The 21799-nt window shown below is 39.4% G+C and overlaps 1 protein-coding gene across 1 annotated transcript in view; it reads right to left on the bottom strand.

The window, feature by feature from the left end:
• Positions 1-841: 841 nt before the first annotated feature.
• The window catches only part of cntn5 (contactin 5), a 31940-nt gene continuing 10982 nt past the window's right edge, over positions 842-21799 (bottom strand). The window contains exons 6-17 of the mRNA XM_008308972.3: positions 18532-18659; positions 17043-17230; positions 15820-15940; positions 13516-13674; positions 10707-10856; positions 9598-9668; positions 3935-4169; positions 3715-3824; positions 3404-3590; positions 2718-2830; positions 2125-2293; positions 842-1613 (exon numbers count right to left, since the gene is read on the bottom strand). Of these exons, the coding sequence (XP_008307194.2) occupies positions 1510-1613; positions 2125-2293; positions 2718-2830; positions 3404-3590; positions 3715-3824; positions 3935-4169; positions 9598-9668; positions 10707-10856; positions 13516-13674; positions 15820-15940; positions 17043-17230; positions 18532-18659 (1735 nt within the window). The 3' untranslated portion in view covers positions 842-1509. The remainder of the gene's footprint in view (positions 1614-2124; positions 2294-2717; positions 2831-3403; positions 3591-3714; positions 3825-3934; positions 4170-9597; positions 9669-10706; positions 10857-13515; positions 13675-15819; positions 15941-17042; positions 17231-18531; positions 18660-21799) is intronic.

Raw genomic sequence — 21799 nt, 5'->3', positions numbered from 1 at the left:
GCCAGATTTAGGCAGCGGGCCTGAGTTTGACTGTGCTTTAAAAAATTTAGCTTAAAACACACTCCAAAAAGGTACAGAATTAGAGATTGCCATTTACTGCAACGAGCTGTGCAACCGTCACACTCTCCTCCTTAAGTTCAGTGTCTCATTTTCTTCACTGGTAGTTTATTAAAGTAGGTTCACAATGTCAGCAGTTTGACGTTTTTTTTTTTTTTACCAAAGTTTTTTTTTTGTCAAAGTCAGGGCTTAATGTGAGATTTGTTCTGTAATGATACGGGCAATTTAATAATAGAACCAAAGACGTGTGATTGCACTGAACATATTTGCTGAGTTTACACCTCACCAAGACACCTTTTTTGTTGAGCCTTTAAAACCTTCACTGTGTTAATTTTCTTTATCAGACACTTTGTGGAGTGGAAAGCAGCAGACAGTGTTTTCAACTGAAATACCCTATCTGTGTGAAAGCTCTGTTCACTTTCTGTTCAGCTCGCCGTGCGAACTATACAGAGTTTTACTCTATTGTGTGTTTTTTTTAAATCATTTTTATTTATTTTATCATCAGATGTATCGTCCAGTGTGACAACATCAGTCTGAGGAATCATTACAGATATATTTGTTTCCATTTAAATGCAGTACTTTTAGTTAATGATGTTACAAAGATTGTTGGTTTCTGAGGTCAGTTACTCTTTTGAATAAGCCCACCAAAGGTTTGGAAAGCAAAAGGCACACAACAATTTTTTTTGCAAAGTTTTCTTAGCACAGGCTGGTTTAAGATGATTGAAGCCTGGTCTGATAATTTATACCAAGAGAGGCAGGAAAAGACAGGAAAATACGCACCAGAATTTAATGAACAAAAATGACCAAAGCCAGGAAGTAGCCATGACATGAAGGATCTGTGTTGTAAATATGCCTTAGGAATTAAGAACTTTGAACTACTGTATAAAGACAGAAGCCTTCGTCAGGGTTGTCATATTTTCAAGGAACTTATCGTTTTGTTAGAAGAACTACTGAAATACTAGTAAAAATGTAGCTTTTATAAAGAGGGTGTTTCAGGCATTAATGGTTTAACAAATGAATGTTTAAAGGATTGAGAATGAAGACATTTCTTTGTCATCTGCCTCATGAACTAAGGTTGAAGTGCATAACTAAATTACAGATTTTAGATTTCATTGCAAGTGTAGAAAATGTATTATTTTTATAGAAATGTGCTTTGTAAATCATTTTGTTTTTTCCTCCAATACACTGCACATTACAGTACAAAACTACCATGAAAAAAGTCAAATCCTTCTTCCGGAGTCTGAAAACAAAACCAAAAGGAGTAAAACACAAGAGTAAAAAAAAACTGAGAGGAGCTGTGTGGTGACTGGCAAACTCGACCCCCTGCGGCAGGCCCCAGGTCCTCTGAACGGGTAAGGCCAAAGCAAGCAGACAGTCAGAGGGAGGGAGAGAGGGAGGGAGGCAGAAAGAACTGTTGGCTCCCTCCGTGAACATGAGGATGGCACTGTAGCTTCACCAGGAAGCTGAAGGCACCAGTAGAACCAGGAGCAGTGCTGTCAGTGTAAAGCTCTGTGGCCGGCTGTGCACCGAGCTCTGGTTGCTTTTCGCTCGAACACCTAAGAGAAAAGGAGGGAGGAGGGGTTCAAGGAGACAACGCTGATTAAACAAAGAGGTTGAACAGACCACTGGAACTGAATCCATTTTTAATGCTATTAATTCAATGATATTTTTAATGAATTGCTGTTCAGGAATGTGGAACTATAGATACAGTTACAGTACAATTTCTGGGGAAGAAGAAAGACAATGGGGGACAGAGAGAAAACAGAAGTCCTCCGCCCTGAAAAGCTGTCTGGTCGTGTTGCACACTGTGCTGCTAACTTCCCATTCGTCCTGTTGCTTAGAAGTTAATTGGCTGTGCGAGAATAGGAACATTTGTGTGGGCGAAGTAATTAAAAGAGTATTAGCCAAGACAAACTTGGCTCAGAAGGCGACTGTGGCGACTCAATTAAGTACAGAGCATCGGATCTGTAGAAAGAAAGAAACGGCCTGTGCATATGGGACCGGATTTGAATGGCCATGCCAGAAAGGAGCGTAATAGAGGAGGAAGCAAACCAGTGATGGTCTTACCAGAGGAGGTGACGATTCGAACTTGAGAGCTGACAGCTCCTTCTCCTCCTTCACTGAGGGCGCGTACCTCAATCATGTAGGTGCCGCCCTCTGGCAGTGACAGCATGGTAGAAGGGTTAATTGTTCTTGTCACCTGATTGTGCCCTCTGCCCTCCTGTATGACTGACACCTGCAGGACCACCACATAATACAGAAACCACTTAAGCAGTATTCTATATGTGCAGCACATTTAAAAAAAATGCTTGATGCTGCAGTCTCCTTCTCCAGACATATTACTAAAATATCTCATGGTCTGTAAGAGGGTGAAATACTCTACCTAGCTTCTAACGACAGCATAGTGCTGTGACCAAGGGTCTTAATATGATTGGGTCATGCTATTTTACATCAGTTTATTCAAACATACAATTCAAGCTTTACAAATAAATGCATCAACATGTGACAACTAGTTAGCATAACTACAAGCTTATCCAATCAGAACAGGTGCGGACAAATAAATGAAAAATCAGGAAATAAAAATAACAGCTAAAACCATTCGGGGGCTTTGATCCACGACAAAAACAATCAGAAAGACAACAGTGGAAGGACTGTATTACCAAGTAGCCAATGACATCAGATTCATTGTCTTTCGCCTTCACTGGCTCCCAGCTTAGAGAGACATTGTTGCCCTCCTGAATCCACATGAGGTTGGCTGGAGACTGAGCAGGAGCTGTAGAGTGAATACAAAAGTCATTTATTACAAATTGTAGTGCAAGATTCAGGAAAAAAAGTTGAACAAACTAAATCATCCGCAACTCATTTGACCAGAAGGTTTAAAGCAGTGGTTGTTCAAAAAGGGCTGCACTGGTCACGGCCAATTTGTCTTTATGAAGAAATCCATTCTGTATAGAAATATTTCAGTAATAAACAAAGCTGTGTTATGGCCTGGACTTTATACAGATTTATTCCCATATTTTTTGCCTGAGTGGTATCACGGAGTTTACAGTGGTACTTGATGGCAAACCTGGTTAATATTCTTGCTCTCCTCATATGTCTAACTCTGTGGAAAGCAATGGTTAATGGTCTGTTCTAGCCTTGATGACCACTCAAAGCACTTTACACTACATTCCGTTCAACTATTCACAACCTTTCTATCTCACACTTGTACAGTGTGTCTGTTTTCAGTGCTGCAGCTTTCACACACCTGTGTTCACGTCAACGACCGCAATCTATTCCAGCAAAAAATCACTGATTTAAAGCAAACCTTAACGATTACATCTATTTCAGAAGGCTCAGTACTTACGATCTTTTTTAGTCCTGGCTGTAACAGAGGAACTTGCCGGGCTCTGGCCGATGCTGTTGAAGCCTTTTACAGTGATGGCGTAGAGGCTGTTGCCTTCGAGTTGAGTCAGGACGATGGAGGTTTCGTTTTTCAAAGTCTTTTGTTTCCTCCCCGACTCCTCCTGCTCTACGTCTTTCCAATAGCTGACCTTTAGATAGGAAATTTGGTGACTTTGTAAGAAAATATGTGCTGCTGCAAAATGCCACACACTGTATTTTAATGCTCCTGAGTCCATGCAAAAACAGAACAAGAAAAAAGCTGTGTAATAAAACCTCATATCCTCGAGGTCGACCGGGACCAGGGTTGGGGGGTTTCCAGGTGACTCTAATCTGTGACGCGGAGATGCTCTGGGCCTTCACATCTGTTGGTGCTTCCTTGGGTTCTGTGGAGTTCAACATGGTGACAGTCAGTAATATGGTAACATATTACAAAACTGCTCTCAGTGCGGGCTTGATATTCAGCTCCAACTGAATGTGTACAGTAAATACTCACCTCCCTCTGCTGAGTGGATGATAACAACCGGGCTGAATGGCCCATCTCCTTTATTGTTGTACACGCCCACCTTCACTTCAAATGGAGTAAGGGGAGGGAAGGTCTCGTCCCTGTATTTGTATGTGGTGGAATCGGCTGATGTCACCATCTTCTCCTTCCATCCTCTGGTCCCGTTGGCACGGAATGCAACAATGTACCCAAAGCCTTCGCCGTTCTGGAACTCCTCAGACACGGGCTGGAACGACCAGAGTGAAACACTAGGTGAAATCCTGTTTTTTTAGCACAAGGTGAAGTTGTTTTTTCCCCCTCATTTGACCAGCTTACTCAGTGCAAAAAGCAATTTCATTTGGCTAAAGGGAGACATGTATGACTTTCCTCCGTGGTAGTTATATATAACCAGTTTTCAATTTCCTACTCATTTACTCTATCTGTCTGCCAGTGTTAATAAAGATACGGAAACACCAGAGAAATGGAAACAAATCACATTTGGTTAAGAGCTTCTTCATAATGTTGCAATACATAAAAGGGGAGATTTTAGGACGCCGTGTCCTGGCCTCGGTGCTGTTCTGTGGACGTCCCCGTGTGAGGAAATTAGGAGCTTTCTTCCAAAGCCACTTCGTGCTTAATCAGACCAAATGGCAATTGATTAAAGGGCTCAGATTTAATTAAAACATGAGCAGTGTGGATTAAATGTGTTAGCTAAACTTAAATAACAAACACCTGTTCACCTGGTTTTTGGCAACACGTCTGCTGCTCACACTGTAATGTGCTAATTTGCCTCGGTTTAGAGAGAATATTGTCCCCCTAAGGCATCACCAAAATTACTCAGGCAACCTACGGAGGGAGTGGTGGAGATGTGGTTCACATTTCAGTCAACAACAACCAATCATCGAGTCGCTAATTATAGAGATGATTAGCAAGGAAATGAATGAGCTTCCATCAAAGTTATAACCAAAGCAAAATCTACTGTTAGGGATGTGACAGGGATGATAACTATTTTAAAAACCTGCACAAACACCTGCAGGTCTGAGAACAGAGACCGTAAGAGGGCTGATATAAGTCTTGAGGATGAAACTGCGGGGCCTGTTGAGCTCAGGGACGGTGACTCTGAGGGCATCACTAATGGTCCCTGCAATGGCTCCTGAAGAAATAGCAGTCACTAACAGTCGCCTCTAATGAGATGGCTGAATGAAGCTGCGGAGACTGTTTAGCCATTCATCCTGCTTAATAACCCTGCCGACCAAGCTCCGACAACTTTTCACAGATGATTGGAGAGGCGGATCTGCCGTGTGCTCACATGGCTCCGATGCCAAAAAAGGTTTAACATCCCTGCTCCGTCTCCTTTAATAACCATCTCCATTGATCACAGACGGACTCCTGATTTTTTTTTTCTTTCCAAAAAATGTTTAGCAGAAAAGAGGAGAAATTGGGCAGAACTAAAATGACTTCAAATACCAAGTACCAAAAGCAGGCCACTGCATCTAAGTAGAACATCACAGCATTAGCCGCTGAATCTGACAGGCCTATTGATAGATGGCATCTTTTTGTTTCATAAAGTGGACAGAGGAAGCATTACTATGAGAAGTACATCAATTGTTCAGGTATTTTTTTTGTGCTTGGTTGAACTAAAATGATTAAAAACAAATGTGGAAATAAAAAAAAAAACACTCAGCTTCTTGCTCTTAAAAACAGCAGTTTGTTATAAATCACTGATGTATAACAATGTGTTTAATCAAAAGCCATTCATTTTCATTAGGTTGTCCTGTTCATTGTTGTAAATGTCTTATTAGGCAATTGCAAGGCAGCGTAAAGGATAAAGACATGTAAAAAGCAGAAAGATGTGGAATGTTTTTTTTTAAGAAATGGTTGATCTGCTGTCACAACAATCCCTTTTTTTATTAAAATAATAAAAGGTGTCAAAGGTCAGAACCATATTGTCACCCCCCATATATATTTAAATATATATATATGCATATGCAGTATATATATATTCACAGCACGTATAGATGGGAAGTGATGCCTTTTCCATGACCATACACAGATTGACATGACCATCAATATACCACACCTGCTCTGCAAAAATTATTTTATCTAACATGGACCATGACCACAGTATCCAATCTTTTAATGGCTACATCAGAGGACTGGTCAACAAAGTTCAGAAAACCTTTAATTGGTTTGTTGACCATGATAATTAGTCTAATGTACTTAAGTTCCCTCCAAAGTCATTAGATTTCAATCCCGTACAACACATTTGGGATTGTGATTATGTGAAGGTGACAACTTTTCAGCAACTCACAGTGATATTTTTGGCATATTTTTCTCATCAATGTCACAAAGCAGGAGTTTGTCATGTTAGTGAGGCAAACTGTATCTAAGGAAATGGCCATCCGCTGACTGTTTTCTGTTCTGGCCCAGAGACTTCTGTATGTTTCCACAATGAGGTTGTCATTGGGTTAAACTAGCCATGTTAATGACACTCATGAGTTATAAATAGGTAACGGTCCACAGCTAAACACCCGCCCATCTGGACGGGGTATTATTCCCTGCACTCTGGCAATGAGGTGCACTTCTGCTCATGTCAAGGTTATCGTCCCAGTGGCAGTTTGGCTCCCATACTTCATAACTGCAAGTTGCTTCCACATCTGTTCACCGTTCCAATGTTAATTTATTCTTCAAAATGATCTCACTTGCAAATGTACAGCTGTACCGATAGCAACGCTGTAACAACCAGTGTCCAGAACTGAGCCAAGGTGTCCATTTGGAAACAACTGACAAAATATCTTCTTCACTCAATGTTGGATTTATTACCTTTTTTTTTCAGCCATTTTAAGTGTTCAAGTAGACGTTCATAAACAGTACTGTGGTTATAAGGAATGAATCCACGATTCAAGCTCGTTTGTTGTGTAAGAGTCGCTTCATCTCACGCTCTCTTAGTTTAATCAGCACAGGTTAAAATGTGAAGCATGTTATTCCATCAGAGAGCAACGGTGCCTTCACACAATACAGTGTGAATCTGATTACATTTAAATAGTGATGATTTTAAGACTGTCTGTTTCCTAACAGTATGTCAAAGATTAAACTTACACAATGTCTCTACAGATCTGCAAAACCTTGAAGTCAACGGTTAATGAACACCAATTACATCCAAGAAGTGTTTTGACATTCAGTGCAAAACGATGATCTGTAAATCTGCAGTCTGAATTGCAGACAATGACTGTTGGAATACTGGACATCTTAGTCTACCTCTTCTTTGTTTGTAACCCAAACTTTCAGATAAATGAATGGAGGATTTTCCAGCAATGTTGTTATCATTGGTTGGAGTTCTTAAAGACAAATGTGGTTATTTTTCCCCTTATCTTGTACCTCAGCTTTCTTTCAAAACATTCCCCTACCGTCTGTGTTCTTGTGGAAAAACCTGCGACTCAAGTGAAATAAAGCTTTTTCTCACCTGTCGGTGGATATTATCAGTCATCCGAGTCACGGTTAACTGAAAATGGCAAATTGATTCAACCCTTCTTGGCTCTTTCTCATCTGGTTTGTTCATCCTTAAACAGCTGAAGCCAGGTCAGTCAGATCAAATACAGAATTCAACGAAATCAAGTCAGAGAGAATGATACTGAGGACTGCAGCAGATGGGACTACACCCCCTCCCCCCCTCGCCCCCTTCTGAAATGGAAAAAGATCACATTGACACCATGGCTGATGCTCACCTGAGCCCTCTCACAAGTCAAAAACCCTGGCTTTTACAGACCATACCTCATCCTCTCTTATTCCAATAGATATATTGTGCATCACTTGACTTCTTCGATCCACAGGGTCATGGTTTTTCTGGGAGGAGAGTGCACCCACACCTGGACTAATCTATCTTTATCACTAGAGCTGTCGGGCTGACAGGTTGGTCAGCTGCAAAGAGATTTTGCAGAAATTTTATATTACATAGATAGAATTATATGAGCAATTCTTTAGCTATTTTAGTTAAATTAATTCTATACATTGAATTGAATAGAAATTAGTTATCAAAAAAAAAAGTTAAAATTTTTAGCATGCCCTGCAGATCCATTTGTCCGCAGGTCATCTTGACCAGGTGAACCAAATAATACAGTGTTTCCATTATTAATGAACCTGATCACTACTGAAGTGGTTGATGAGTGAACACCGACATGAAGGAGTTACGTTCTGTTCCACTCACCCCTCTCTTCTTCTCCTGTCAACTTCCAGCCAGTTAACTCCTGGTCACATTACTTCCATCCCTGCGTTAAGCTCCACAGGGTTTCACTGTGATAGTGAGTTAAAAAATCTCTTTTATCACAGTGCCACAGAACTTCCTGTTTCGGACACGAGCTGGTCCCTAATCCCTTGGCTTCGTTAATTTTGAAATACAGCAGCAGGTTCAACACTGCATATTTGCCCATATATTTAAAGAACATCTTCTGACCTTTTTCAGTTTCCTGTAACGTTCCCCTATGCTAATGAACTCCTCCAGTAAAGGTTAGGGATAAAGAAACAACAATGAAATGCACAGTTTTGATAGTGACTGATATTCCAGCACCTTCAGTGACTGTAACAATGAACACAGTCCTCCACTATTAAATCTTTGAAAAAACTAAAGGTTCATGGCTCAAGACAGAGTAATTCATGAAAATGTGTTTTAACAATAGCTAAAAGTAGAAGATAGAATTCTAAGAATGTAAGGCACCTGAACACCATGTGCAGCTGTGACTGCTGTCAGACTTTTTCCCAAGATATCTGAAGATATCTTTTGGTTTACAACACTTTACACTGGCATTTTAGATGAGTGATTAAATGAACCTCCTTTGGCAACTCTCTTATTCAGGGGTTGCCACAGAGGTGGCGTGAACTGGTATTTTGGCAAAATTAGGGTTGGGATTAAGGGTAAAAGCATGACTCAAACTACAGTGAAGGAGACCTACATACATAGATACATTTTTCTTCTAGGACATTCTTTATTGTTTTCCAGTAAAAGCCTTTATCACATAATGTAAACAATCCATTATTCTTCGCTTTCATCCCTTGTGTTTTCATCACCGCTGGCTCTGCTTTTTCAGTTTCACACTTAGTAATTACGAGGAAACACACAAGTACATCCCTCAAATGGGACTGAATTATTTAGCAAATCACATGGTCTAAATTGAGGATTAACATTATTGCTATTGTTTATTTTTCTTTCAGTCTTTGAAATGATTATTTTGAAATGATTATTTCCTTTATGAAGCCCATAAGGGAAGGGTGCATCCTCAATAGAAATCTTGTTGAAGGGACTGAAATAACTCTAATTTAATTACATGAGGCGTCTTTGAATTTTGTATTAGAATGGATGAGCTGAAGAATAATACTACACAATTTTGTATTTGCACTGCTTAAGGAAAAGCACCTTGTTCAGGTTTAAATTTTTGTTTCATTTCCTTTAAATAACGGAAACATGGTTTTGAAAACATTGTAATCACAAGGTCTCACAGCATCATTACTGTAAACAAGGTTAGTTACCTGTTTAACCTTGCTGGCACAGCTTGAACATGAGCGAGGGTAACATGTATCTTGCAAGGTTTATATATATATATATATAAAGTCTTAAATAAAAGTTTAGTTTCTCAGGGACACCTGTGTTTTCCTGGGCAGAAATTCAGCAGTTGACGACTCACCTCCCATGAGATGACCAGTTCATGCCTGCGGCCGTTTCCTCCACTCACGTTGGCCGGTGCTACAGAAGGAACTGTGGAAAATAACAGACAAGTTAATGATGGGTCAACATCAATGGTGTTCATGTTTTTTTTTTTAATTGACATTTAACAGACAGTTACAGTTACATATTCATGTTAGCATTATTTACATAATTTACATAATTTCCTGATAATGCTGATTATTGTTTTTTATTTCCCAAAATAAAGCCATTTTAAAATCTTTGTAAATATTGAAAACCATTTCTCTAATTTATTCTGCCAAAACATAACATAACAACATCAATAGTCTTGTATTATCCTTTAAAGCTTTCCTAAACTGATACGTTTCCACTTATTGACATAGCTTTGAATTACTGCATTTTCCGGACTACAAGTCGCACGTTTTTTCATCCTGGTTGGGTTTGCGACTTATACTCAGATGTGATTTATATATTAAAATATATAATTTCACGTGTTTGTTATTTTCACACTGACAGCCGCGAAAGGGAACTCTAGGCTTGTGTACTAGTATCTGCAACTCCTGTAAGTCACATTCTGGATTTTTAGTCCAGAAAATATGGTAGGCTAAAAACAAAGGAGAGCAAAGTCTGTGAATGCTGGTATGGAACGCATGGAACTGGATTAACACAACTGTGTGTAGATAAGGTTACTAATAAAGATCAAGAGATGGGAGGGAATGAAAAGCCCACTTCCAAGTAGCTGCTGAATTTTGTAATTATTGCATTTTCCAAATGGGCGAATAAACCATTTGTAAAGCTGAACTCTCAGGGAGTCTCAGGTCTCATGGAAAAGTCTGTTTGCCATAGTTATTGTATTTTGCTGGGTTTTTGCCTCAGGCCATCAAAGAAAAGGCTGCATTTAGAGAAAACTTTTAACAATTCCTGTAGGCAGTTACCGTTAAAGAGTCCGCTTGTTAAACGGAGATGCTAATAACGGAAAAATGAGAGAAGGCTATTCAGTTGCATAATGTAAACACAGGGCTTTACACTATCAAATAAATCCATAGACTTTGGGCGATTAGTCATGCCTGTCAAATTAGACTTGATTTTTCTAATGTATAAATATTTTACCTGCTTCTTTGGTCCGCACTGGCCTTGACGGTGCGCTGGGATCTCCGGTCCCGATTGCATTGCTGGCCACAACTCGAAACTCATATTCCACCCAGGGGTTGAGCTCCACAGCGATGGCCGCCTCCATTTCTCCTGTCACGGGGTCTGGGTCTGCACACAGAAGTGCTGCTCATGTATTTATAGAACAAACAGCATATTACAACTGCTGCACTTCCATTCAACTCCAGGTTTGTTTGACTGTGGATGGATCCATACTGTGTGGAACAAAGCCACAATCAGAGACCTTTAACTTTTATGGTTCCCCGTAGAACGATACAGGGGGAAAGTGATGCTGAACAAGCAGAAAGGCGAAGAGGGAATGTTTTTATGGACCACATTCAGAAGTTTTTCCCCGGCTGATGCAGTCATTTGACTTTAAAACAGTAACTAAGAAGGGTTTTTATTGATTATAAAAAATGGTTACAGCTCCAGATAGAGGCTGTTAATGAGCCAAGCCCATAACTGGGCTCTATAAACAGATTTTTGCATGTGGATAGGAAGACACTGCAGTTGTCAAACTGTGCCTGAGTTGTTGACCTCTGACCCCTACTTGTCCATAAAGTCGGCTGGGTCCAGTCCATCTATTCTCTACAGTTAGGCCTAGAGAGTGTTGTGGTAAAAAGGTCAGGTCAGCCCAGCTTGGTAACATTAGGACTGCGGTAATTTGACTAATAATGTTCGCTGTTGCCAAGCTCCTGGAAGATCTAGTCATCAGAGACACTCATAATAACCTTTCAATTCATAAAATGTCATTAAATTCCTCTTTTATCTTTTTAAATTGACAAAAGCGACGCCATCGTCTTTATAAGAAGACCTGCAGCCAGTGGACTGAAAGGAAATTACATTTTATGAATTAGAAATTATAAATAGAGTATGTGCCCTCTTTAACACTTTGTTCCCATTTAGAAAAAAAAAATACACCAAGTATCAGCAGATCACTTACCCAGCATCATACCCTGCATTTGTGAAGGATTATTTTTGTATAAATGGCCTACGTATGCACAACTTTAGACAATAACAAGTCTTGGTCACAGCTCCCACAGGGAGTCATTAACCTCCAAGTTTGTTGTGCGTTTTATTACAAGAATAAATAATTCAAAATGCAGTTGCAGATCCTGAAACTGGGGAATTACACTTTAACCCCAGCGCCATTGTTTAGTCATAAAATCTGTGTGTTGTTCTAAACAGATGAGAGAAGAAGTAATACTTTCCGCTTTATCCCAGACTCACTGTGTTTAACAGAACAGGTGGTGAAGAAAATATACCATATGAAGTCTTTATGCCTGAACAGCACTTAGACTTAGCAGCTTTGAAGAACATTGGAAGCTGACTTCAAACAGTGGCAACAACCTCTACTTCAGACTCGTAGCGCTACGAGATGTAACTGCAAAAGACAGCACGTGTTCTGTACGGCATTACAAGCAGGGAACACAACTGAGCTTGTTTTTTTTTTCAACAGGCTTTGTCAACACTGACGATATGATGACAAACAAACAGCGTCTGCAAATGTATCTGTGTCATAACTGAATGGCAGGTCTTTGTTCGCTGACGAGAGCCCCATTCAGCCAAGCGATTTGTGCACGTTCTTATCAACCAAAGCGCCTCACAATGAGATCACTCATTGTCAAGTCAGCTGCTAATCAAACACAGCCTGATAACTCTGTTTGTGCGGAGCAGGAGCTAAAAGCCTCTGCCACCGTATGATAATCTTAACAAGTTCAACACTTAAACTACATCACGGAGGCCTAATTGTGCTTTATCAGACTGAATGTACTTGAACAGGTGCGAGGAAACGAGAATGTGAACCAAATGTGATTTTTTTTTAACTTGAACCATTTTCGACTTCCCGCTCCGCTTTCGTTCTCGAAACAGCACATGGAGACAGATGACACGCATCGCCTGACACGCCTCCACCTTTTAACCCGTGAGACAGAACACAAGGTCTTCTCTGTTAAACTGCTCATTCTCTTTAAAAGCCTTGGATGTGTTGGTAATGTTAATGTCACCCATAAATTTAATTCCAAAGGTTAATTTCTCACCAACTACTGATATGAAAGAATAAAATTAAAACCAATGACATTTGATACAGGCTCCAATTAACTTCTGCCAAGCAACTGGCAAATTCAGACCTGAGGAGGCGACTGCTTTAAAACTAAATTGGAAAAACTTTTTCGCTAAGACTTTTTCTTCTGACGCTAAAACTCCAAGGAAATGGAGGGGAAAAAAAGGACACCATGTGAATTCTAAGCAATTCCATGTTGGCTTAACTTTGTTATTTCTTTCCCATTGCCAGCGGATGGGGTTTTGCAAAACGAATATGCATTAAAAAAGTAAATAGAAACTATACTCACAGTACAGTAAGTCTGTGTATCAAACAGTAATGAAGATAAGAGAATGCGCCTGATATCTGTTGTGTTTTCCATTATACACACCACTGAATGTGAGGAAGGGAGGTCTAGTTTATTACTAATTCACTTTCAGAGCGGTGGCCAGTATACTAGGCACGTGGAAGCTGTGTGATGCCCCTTTAAAGCACGTGAAAGTGAGTTCCTAGAGCAACAATGACAGGTTTTCTGTTGTTTTTTTAATCAATTATTAGACAGGAGATGAAACGATGCAGGGCAGTAAAAGCCAGATTCCAGATTGTGTTTCCTGAGATGGAAATAAACTAGGTTCTATTAGCGCTCTATTTGGGGAGAGTTAAGAACATTATATGGCCACACATTAACCTTGTTGAATGAAGGGGTGCAATTTTCTCCATATTGATTACCTGTTTTGACGGTCTGCCAGCCTAATGAAAATGGGCTGCGGGCCTGTAAATTATAGGTGGTGATGGGGCTGTGGTTGTCTAAGCCACGTGTCCAGGACAGAGTGGCTGTGGTATCTGTTATCTCCTCCACTATCACCACTCCGGGGGGGCCAGGCGGACCTGGGGGAAGGTAAGGAGACACAGATTAAATTACAGGTTTGAACGCTTTAAACATCACGGCTGATAAATTGACAGAAGGGGGAGAAAAATACAGACAGTAGGAAATGACAAAAAAAAACCACAGCTGTTGTCTGGATCTAAACTGGTTCTTGTTTTGATGTAATTATTATGCATCTTTGCTTTATTTTCAAAAGTGGCATAAATGCAAGAACGTAAGTATTAAAACTTCATGTGCAGTTGTGTGCGGAGGATTTCCATCTTTGGATGCATTTGGCCGATCCTCCTGAGCAGGACAGTGTGGTGGGCCTTCTTCTGTTGCTGTACAAATGAACATATGTTTAGCTTAGGCTTCAGAAGTAAATGTAATCTGCAAGTACAGCAAATGTATAAGGACTCTAGGGGGAACAGCTGTAAATGAAAAGTGAGCAGCTGGTGCACTCTATGAAACCAATCTACTGTGTCCCCAAAAAGTGCCCATTAGAAGGTTACACTGAATGGTGCATTTGCATGTTGGCACATTGAAATGCCAAAGAAAGGCAATCTCCTTCAGCGGCCATGTTGAGCAGGATTCAATGTAAGACACAGTTTCTTTTTGGTGGAATGTAACCAATGAGGGAAAAGGATTTTCATAAAAAAGTATACAAAGTGCTGAATACGTTTCCACAGTAAACAATACCAATGCTGGTAGGAAAGTGGGAGTTGTGCAGGAAAGGGATGATTTTATTTAGTTTATTAATAAAAAACTGAATGTCAACTGAAAGAATCCTCAGGCTAAACACAAATATGGTAAAACCTGCTAGGACCTGACTCTCTGGTTACCTTTTGTTTTGATTAGGTCTCTACTTCATTGAAAATCAAAGAAAATGTGTTAAATTCTGCAATGATTTGTGTTTTATTTTTGCATAAATTTATGTAATACTCTATTGTTTTATTCTTTAGACGAGGTTGTAACCTGGTGCAAAAGACTGGAACTGAATGGAATAGAAAAAGCATGTGTAGAAAGTTGTGTTGACAGTTTCACTGTGACCTGTACCTTGTTCAACCCATTGATACAATTTCTATGTAGAATTCAATAACTACACTATACTTTAACTTATAAGTTTAATCTAATTTATGCAAAAAACGTATTTTCTGGAGGGGCACTTTTTTCCATCTTTTGGCTGGGTTTGCGACTTGCACTAGAAGGCACTCTAGGCTTGTGGTCCAAAATCTGCTGACCCTGTACTGAAAATTTACATGTTCGTTATTTTCACACTGACAGCCACTAGAGGGCACTCTAGGCTGTTGCGATTCTTCTTCTTCTTCTTCTTCATCGTGCAGTTTCTGGCTGGTGTGACTTACAGTGGAAAATACAGTACCCCTCTGTGAGGTATCCCTTGGGTCACTACAAACTGCCAACATCGAGCCTGTGACTAGGTTTGAATTAATAAAATGAGCACACATTCCCCCGCCCTGTGCCTTAGATAAACTAATACAGACAGATTATAAAGTTTGGATATAAAAGGTGATAATATACATTACTTATATTAATCATTGTGATGCCCTACTATTTACATAAGAAATACCAACATTAAGTTGCGATGTTACACAACACTGTCGTCACGAGCTGCTTGACTAATGTCTGCTTCAGTACATGATAGGAAACATTCTCAAAGCGCCACTGACTCTGATCTCAGCGCAGTTCTAGCTGTTTAACAGCTCACATTAAACTTGCTCATGCAGAGAGAGCAGACCGTCTGTCCAGCCATATTCACCACTGCCATAAACATTAGCCAAGATCATCAAAGGTGGCCAATAACATGGAAACATGTGATTGTTTCCAACAGAGACACATTTCTAATGTCTAACCGTCCCACTCCTCAGACTCTGACTAATTTTGTAGAAAAACAGAAAACGCTAACATTATTTAGCAAAATTGCTAAATGCTTGAAAGAACCATATGGACAATGATTTTTGAATTTTGTTATCATTTCCATCATTTGTTTTTACACCCAAACTCCCCCTTTTTTTTACTTGTTGTGTCCTGGAATAAGCGTTCCAACAGGGCATGTGATTTTCCGTTAGAGAGTAATGACTCAACTCTCAGTCTCTATCTCTGGTAAACATGTTGTGTTGCACTGGTGCCTGAACAGATAACAAACTCACCTCGCACCAGAAGTTCAGCCTCTGCAAACACAGAGTCAGCAATGGTCTGTGCCTGACACCCGTACTTCCCAGCATGCTTCAGTAGTATGCTTCTGATCATCAGATCCACAGTGGACGACTGCTGTAATTTGTAAAACAAAACATCAAATGAGGGTGACAGAGTGCATGGAAGACAAAAGAGGAAAAAAAAATGCTGAGCAGCGAAAAGGAAATCTGGGATATTTCTTCGCACCACATGGAGCCTTTTGAGAAATGGCTGTTTAATTCAGGTGCTCGGCCACAGCTACATTCCTCAGCTCACCGTATTATCCCTGTTGAAATGTGAAGTGCCTCAGGCAAAACTGGGAATAATTCAAGGTCTATAGGCAGGTGTTTAGTACGAACCTGATTAAAATTACATAGCGTGCACCCGCTTGGATTCTGTTCTGCCTGTAAAGGATTGTCACTGCAAATACCCGGCCCTTAGAGAGAGAGTGAGTGCAGTTATGAGGAACGCATCAGACATGAGAATGTAGCATCGACTGTTAATGAAACAGTTACACCACATGGCTTTCTGTCAATGTTTTTTTTTTTTTTTTTTTTTTACAGTTTTATTTTTTAAACACTTGAAAGAGTCTAAAGCCTTATATTTACAGTAGGTGATTATACTATATTATATCTCCAGACAAAATAAATCCATGCAGCATTTGTTATCACCCAATATGTAAAAGACAGAATACATTGTGTGATTAATTTATTACAGAATTTAAAACTCACCAATTATAATTCAATTAACGAATTCTGATATTCCAAATTTTAGTTTCTGCTGAAGAAACACTGCAGATGCATTAAATCATCATGTTTCCTCAATGAATAGGGCTCCTAGTCATCAGCCTTCAGGTCACTGTAGTATTACTTTTAAGGTTTTACTATTTACTTTTAAGGCTCCAGCACGATCTCGGAGGTTATCTTTTCATTCTCTTCTGGTTGCTCTCGCTGCTCGTCTCAAAGTCAGGGGAGACTGAACTTTCTCATTTGCTGGCCCAAACCTCTGGGGCGAGGTGCTGCTCCAGGTCAGATCAGGACTGTCTCACTTAATTATTAATAAAAATTGGTACAATATTAGCAGGATTATCTTTTAAAAAAAATAGATCCTTTGAAGTGTAACCCAAAATGTTAAAATATATAAAATAGTATATTATAATAAAATCTATGCTGCCACTCTGACAGACTCCGATACTTACTCGAGCTCTGACTGTTTGGATGTTTTCAAAGTGACCCCCGTACTGCTGGAAGCTGATTGGCCTCTGGTTGAAGAACCACTGGAAGGCCACGTCCAGCGACGTGTCATGTGTGGCCTTGCAGCTCAGAACAACGCTCTCCCCCACGGTGACCTCCACTCTGATTGGGCTGAGCTCCAAACGCATGGCCTCTGAAAACACAAAGCTGCTGCACTGTCATCTCAGGCTAATGCAAATCAGCAGCAGCAGCAGCATTGAACTGTCACACGACACTGCAGTCAAGAGATCTCAGCCCTCAGTGTGACTTGGACTCAATGGACAATGGCCTTTGACCTTCATACCAAACCTGTTCTTTGTCCCTAATTCCGATGTGTGACGATACTGGTAAACATTCAGCATCCATCGTTGTCACTTTTGCCATTTTTTTGAGTAGTGTAGCCTTCTGCACTAACAGCTTCTGATATTAACCCAGTGATCGAACTTTTAACCGTTACTAATGTTAACATTAGTTAACACTATTGCTACTTGGAGCTGCTCAAGTGATCTTATATCCTATATATCCATGCCAATAAACTGAACACTTTATATATTCATATATGTTATGTGCTGATTATTGCATGTAGCTGTTTATATTTATATTTTCATTTTTTCATTTTACTGCTCATGACCTTCCAGCTCTCGATTTGTGATCTTTTGATAGATCCCATTCTACTCATTGGTGACCCCTGTCTTTCACCAGTGCTGAAAATCAATTTATTTATACATCACTTTGTCAATGGATGCTGTTCATCAATATATTGACATATTGATAGTTGTCTTGCCAACAATGTACTTTTGTTGGAAAACAAAACAAAACATTGACACCCAAGATTGCCAGAGTATGTGATAGACAGCACCTTTGTTTAAAAGCGCATGTGTGTCTGTGTGTGTGCCTGAGGGAACAACAAAAAAAACAAACAAAAAAAACAAAAACAAAAGCAGACAGAAAGAAAGAGGGAGAAAGAAAGAGCACATCTAATAATTTACTGCCTTGCTACTCCAAAGACAAACCAAGTGGTACTTTAAAAAAGATACGAGTGCCAAGAGCTTCCACTAGTACGTTATAGGAACTGCAAACAAATCTCATCATTGAAAACAAATAACAAGAACATAAGTCAAGTAAGAGGTCTGAAACCAAACGTGTCTGAAAAGTATCCCGTGTGGTCATTCTTGGAAAAAAAAAACAAAAAAAAAAAAACAATGCCACTGAGACAGCTGTTGATTCCAGAGTCTCAACAGGGCAGACGACACGGAAGACTTCCCGCTGCTAAACTGTGCCCTTGTTATAGCATGATTCTTGAATGTGAGAATCCTCGCTTCACAGTTGACTAAGCGCGTTAAATATCCTGGCAGCGAGCACAGGTTGGGGGTAAAGTGACATTGGGGAGTGTTTACTCCTGTCCAACTTGTACTAATTTGGCAGAAAATAAAGGCCCCTCAAGGCATCACTTACCTTTTACCCACAGTATGGCAGTCATCTCAGCCGAGCCAAACTGATTCTCTGCCCGGCACACGTAGTTTCCCTCATCCGCCCGACTGGAGTTTACGATCCTCAAGGTGTTGTTCCGTAACAACGTAATCCTGAGACAAGGGACACAAAATTCCATAGGGTACATGAGGAACTCACATTCACATGACCAACAATTCAGGAACAAGAGTGGAGAATGGCTGTTCTTTAAGGGTGCATATTGGCAAGAATCTGGCGATACGATACAGGGGCAACGATATGATATATTGCAATATAATGCAATACTATAAGCACAACAATATTTTGACTTTTTTTTAAAGCAAACACCATGAATATTTGCATGCATTAAAAATACAGTACAGTGCTGTAGAATCTCGATACAATATCGTCGAACAAAATATATGTCATGATACATTGGCAAATCTATATTTTCTTACATCCCTACTGTATTTTTACATCTAAAAAAAAATAGTAGTAAATAGACAGTCAAATAGAAAAACAAACAAGACGCTAAACTAAGGAAATAAAAGGTTATTGATGTTTGCATAAATAAATGGCTCATTTCTGTTTCCTTTAACAGATACTGTGAAAATGTTTTTTTATATTAAATAACAATTAACACCTGGTGAGGTGATAGAATGTTTGCTGATGACAGCTAGCACTCAGACACATTAACACAAACAGGAATAATTAAAAGCAATAATAAATAAATATTAAAAATTTAAGGTGATATTTCCCATTTAAAGAATCAGACACATTAACACAAACAGGAATAAATAAAAGCAATAATAAATACATATTAAAAAGTTAAGGTGATATTTCCCATTTAAAACAAAACATTTTAAACAAAACAAAAAATATATCCTGTGCATCTTTTCTCCTGGCTCTAAAAAAAAACATGGTGTTTTTTTGTGAACACAGTGGAATTGAACAGCGCATAACACCACATATGAGGAGAACATTTACATTACATGAAAAAGAAATAAAAAAAAAAAGTTCTTTGTTCCTCTGTCATTGATATTCTATGAATCTGAATAAAAAACACATTTATCAGTTACGATGCTCATTAATCCACCTGACAAACCTCTATGTATTGCTGCATTACTAGGGAAAAAAACACCCGACGTGAACATCAATGAGCTGTTCCCCTGGGAAACGCACAAAGAAAATAACCACAGCGTAAAGGCGTTGTGTAGGTTGTCCCTTGTTTTGCCGAAGGACAACAGTGATGTAGTGTTAACATTCACAACGCTGACTTAAACATATCAGTGTGACGATTGTGTTTCAGTATGATACTGAGCCCAGCAGCAAAAGTTTGTTTGTTTATTTATTAGAGGTCGAAAGAGTACAAAAATATTCCACTCAAGTAAAAAGTACTGAGGTAAAAGGTTTCCAAACCAATATATACAGAAAAAATATACTTTAAACAAAACATATCTAAATAAAAATAAAGTAAAAGTAAAATTAGAGTTTTGAATAGGTGTGTAAGCGTAATAATAACTCCTGAGAAACATGATGCAAGATGACCCCAAAAAAATCCCTCCTGCGACCCACCTGAGGGTCACAAAAAAGCTATGTTATTACAGTGATTTGTTACAGAACATGTAATTTGTTACTTTCCACCTCTGAAATGTATTCAATTCAAATCATAATTATTAATCAAGTGGCTGCTTCACACAAACTGTAAACCTGGGGGTGGGGGTCGAGGGGGTCATTGACTGTACTTTAACAGGAAACAGTTGTTTATGGTAATATGGTATTTTTGGTAAAATACTGACTCTTTGGATGAGAATATACAGTAAAAGTACAGGTGTTTTTTCTTTTTTTAAGGTTGCTACATTTTATTTCAAACCTAAGAATATAGTGAGGCTGGTGGTGTGGTATTATTTATTATTCACACAGTGTTTTACTCACGACTATATATATTATCCATAAATTAAGTTCCCTCATCACGGCCAAGGAGATTTAAATTTCCATGGAGAAATATTGGAGGGCGTGACAAAATCTCCGCACACACGGTCAGCGTGGTGGCAATCTGCAGCCAGGAGACGTTTTTCAAATTAGGCAGGAAATTCACATCAGGTGCACAAGGACACTGAGGCAGAAAGGACAAGATAGGGACTGTTGGGAATACAAAATATGCAAATCACTCAAGTGTAGGAAATTTACAGGGAAACATTAAAAGATTACAGCAAACCTATGGCTTTGGAAAATACTCTGTTTATATTTGTTTTCTTCAAGACAGAACGAGATGAAGTGTTTTCAGCTATAAAATACATTTGAACAGACTGTGAATGTGACTGTGTAAAAAACACACAGCGCTCAGCCTGGTTCTGTGTTTATTGTGTCAGTCAGAACTCTGTCTGTCTGTCACGTACTTTTAAACTCATGGAAATAATACTCTGTAAAGCACTGAACAAACAGCAGCCCCGAAGAATAGCGGAAATCCATGTTAATTACAATCCTTCATTAAGTCGGCACAGCTGTCAATGACAGATAAATGTGAAGCTGTTTCGATTATTGCCCTGTTCTTCTGAGAATAGAATGTTTCTCCCTCCATAAACTTTTTATCTACATTAGATATCACCCAGGGTCTTCCTGGACACAACGTGATAACACAGGTCGCCCCGTGTTACATTTTATCCTCATATAATTGTTCCTTCGAGAGGTGACCCCTTTGACACTACATTCCCCAGGTAATTACTTTACTTTAGTTCTAAGGTTGCCACGAACCTCGTGTTTTAGCATGAAAAAAATTCAGGTTACAAATGAGAAGAAAATCTTTCAGCTCCAGCCAGCAGTTTTCCTCTTATATCTTATTATTCCAGTAGCCTTTACTTAATACAAAACTGGATGTTAAAAAAGAACTCTCCAGACCTTGACGTTCTATCAAAAACATAATGCAACTTCCAAATTGCAGCTAAAAACCCACCTTGATAATGAACCCTGAACAAATCTCTGCATGTCAGCGTAGGGTTCAGCCCGGCAGCCATTTACATGGGTTCACATGGGTGAGTAGTCACTCAGGCTTGAGACTTGGGATCTAAACTCACTCCATCCAAATGATGTCTAATGTTGTCCACTAAACAAAGGAAACCAGTGAGGCAGTCAAAGGAATCCACATTTCTGCTAATCGTTTAACTTCTACTGGTTCATTATTGCTTCTTTTACAGTCTTTTCTGCTCTTGTCCTGTGTTGCTGCAACATGATCATTTCCTCCAGTCTGGGATCAATATGTTTTATTTAATCTAAA

This window comes from Cynoglossus semilaevis, chromosome 4, assembly GCF_000523025.1.
Source record: "Cynoglossus semilaevis isolate Cse_v1.0 chromosome 4, Cse_v1.0, whole genome shotgun sequence".
NCBI classification, from domain to species: domain Eukaryota; kingdom Metazoa; phylum Chordata; class Actinopteri; order Pleuronectiformes; family Cynoglossidae; genus Cynoglossus; species Cynoglossus semilaevis.
This window is presented reverse-complemented; position numbering and strand designations above follow the sequence as displayed.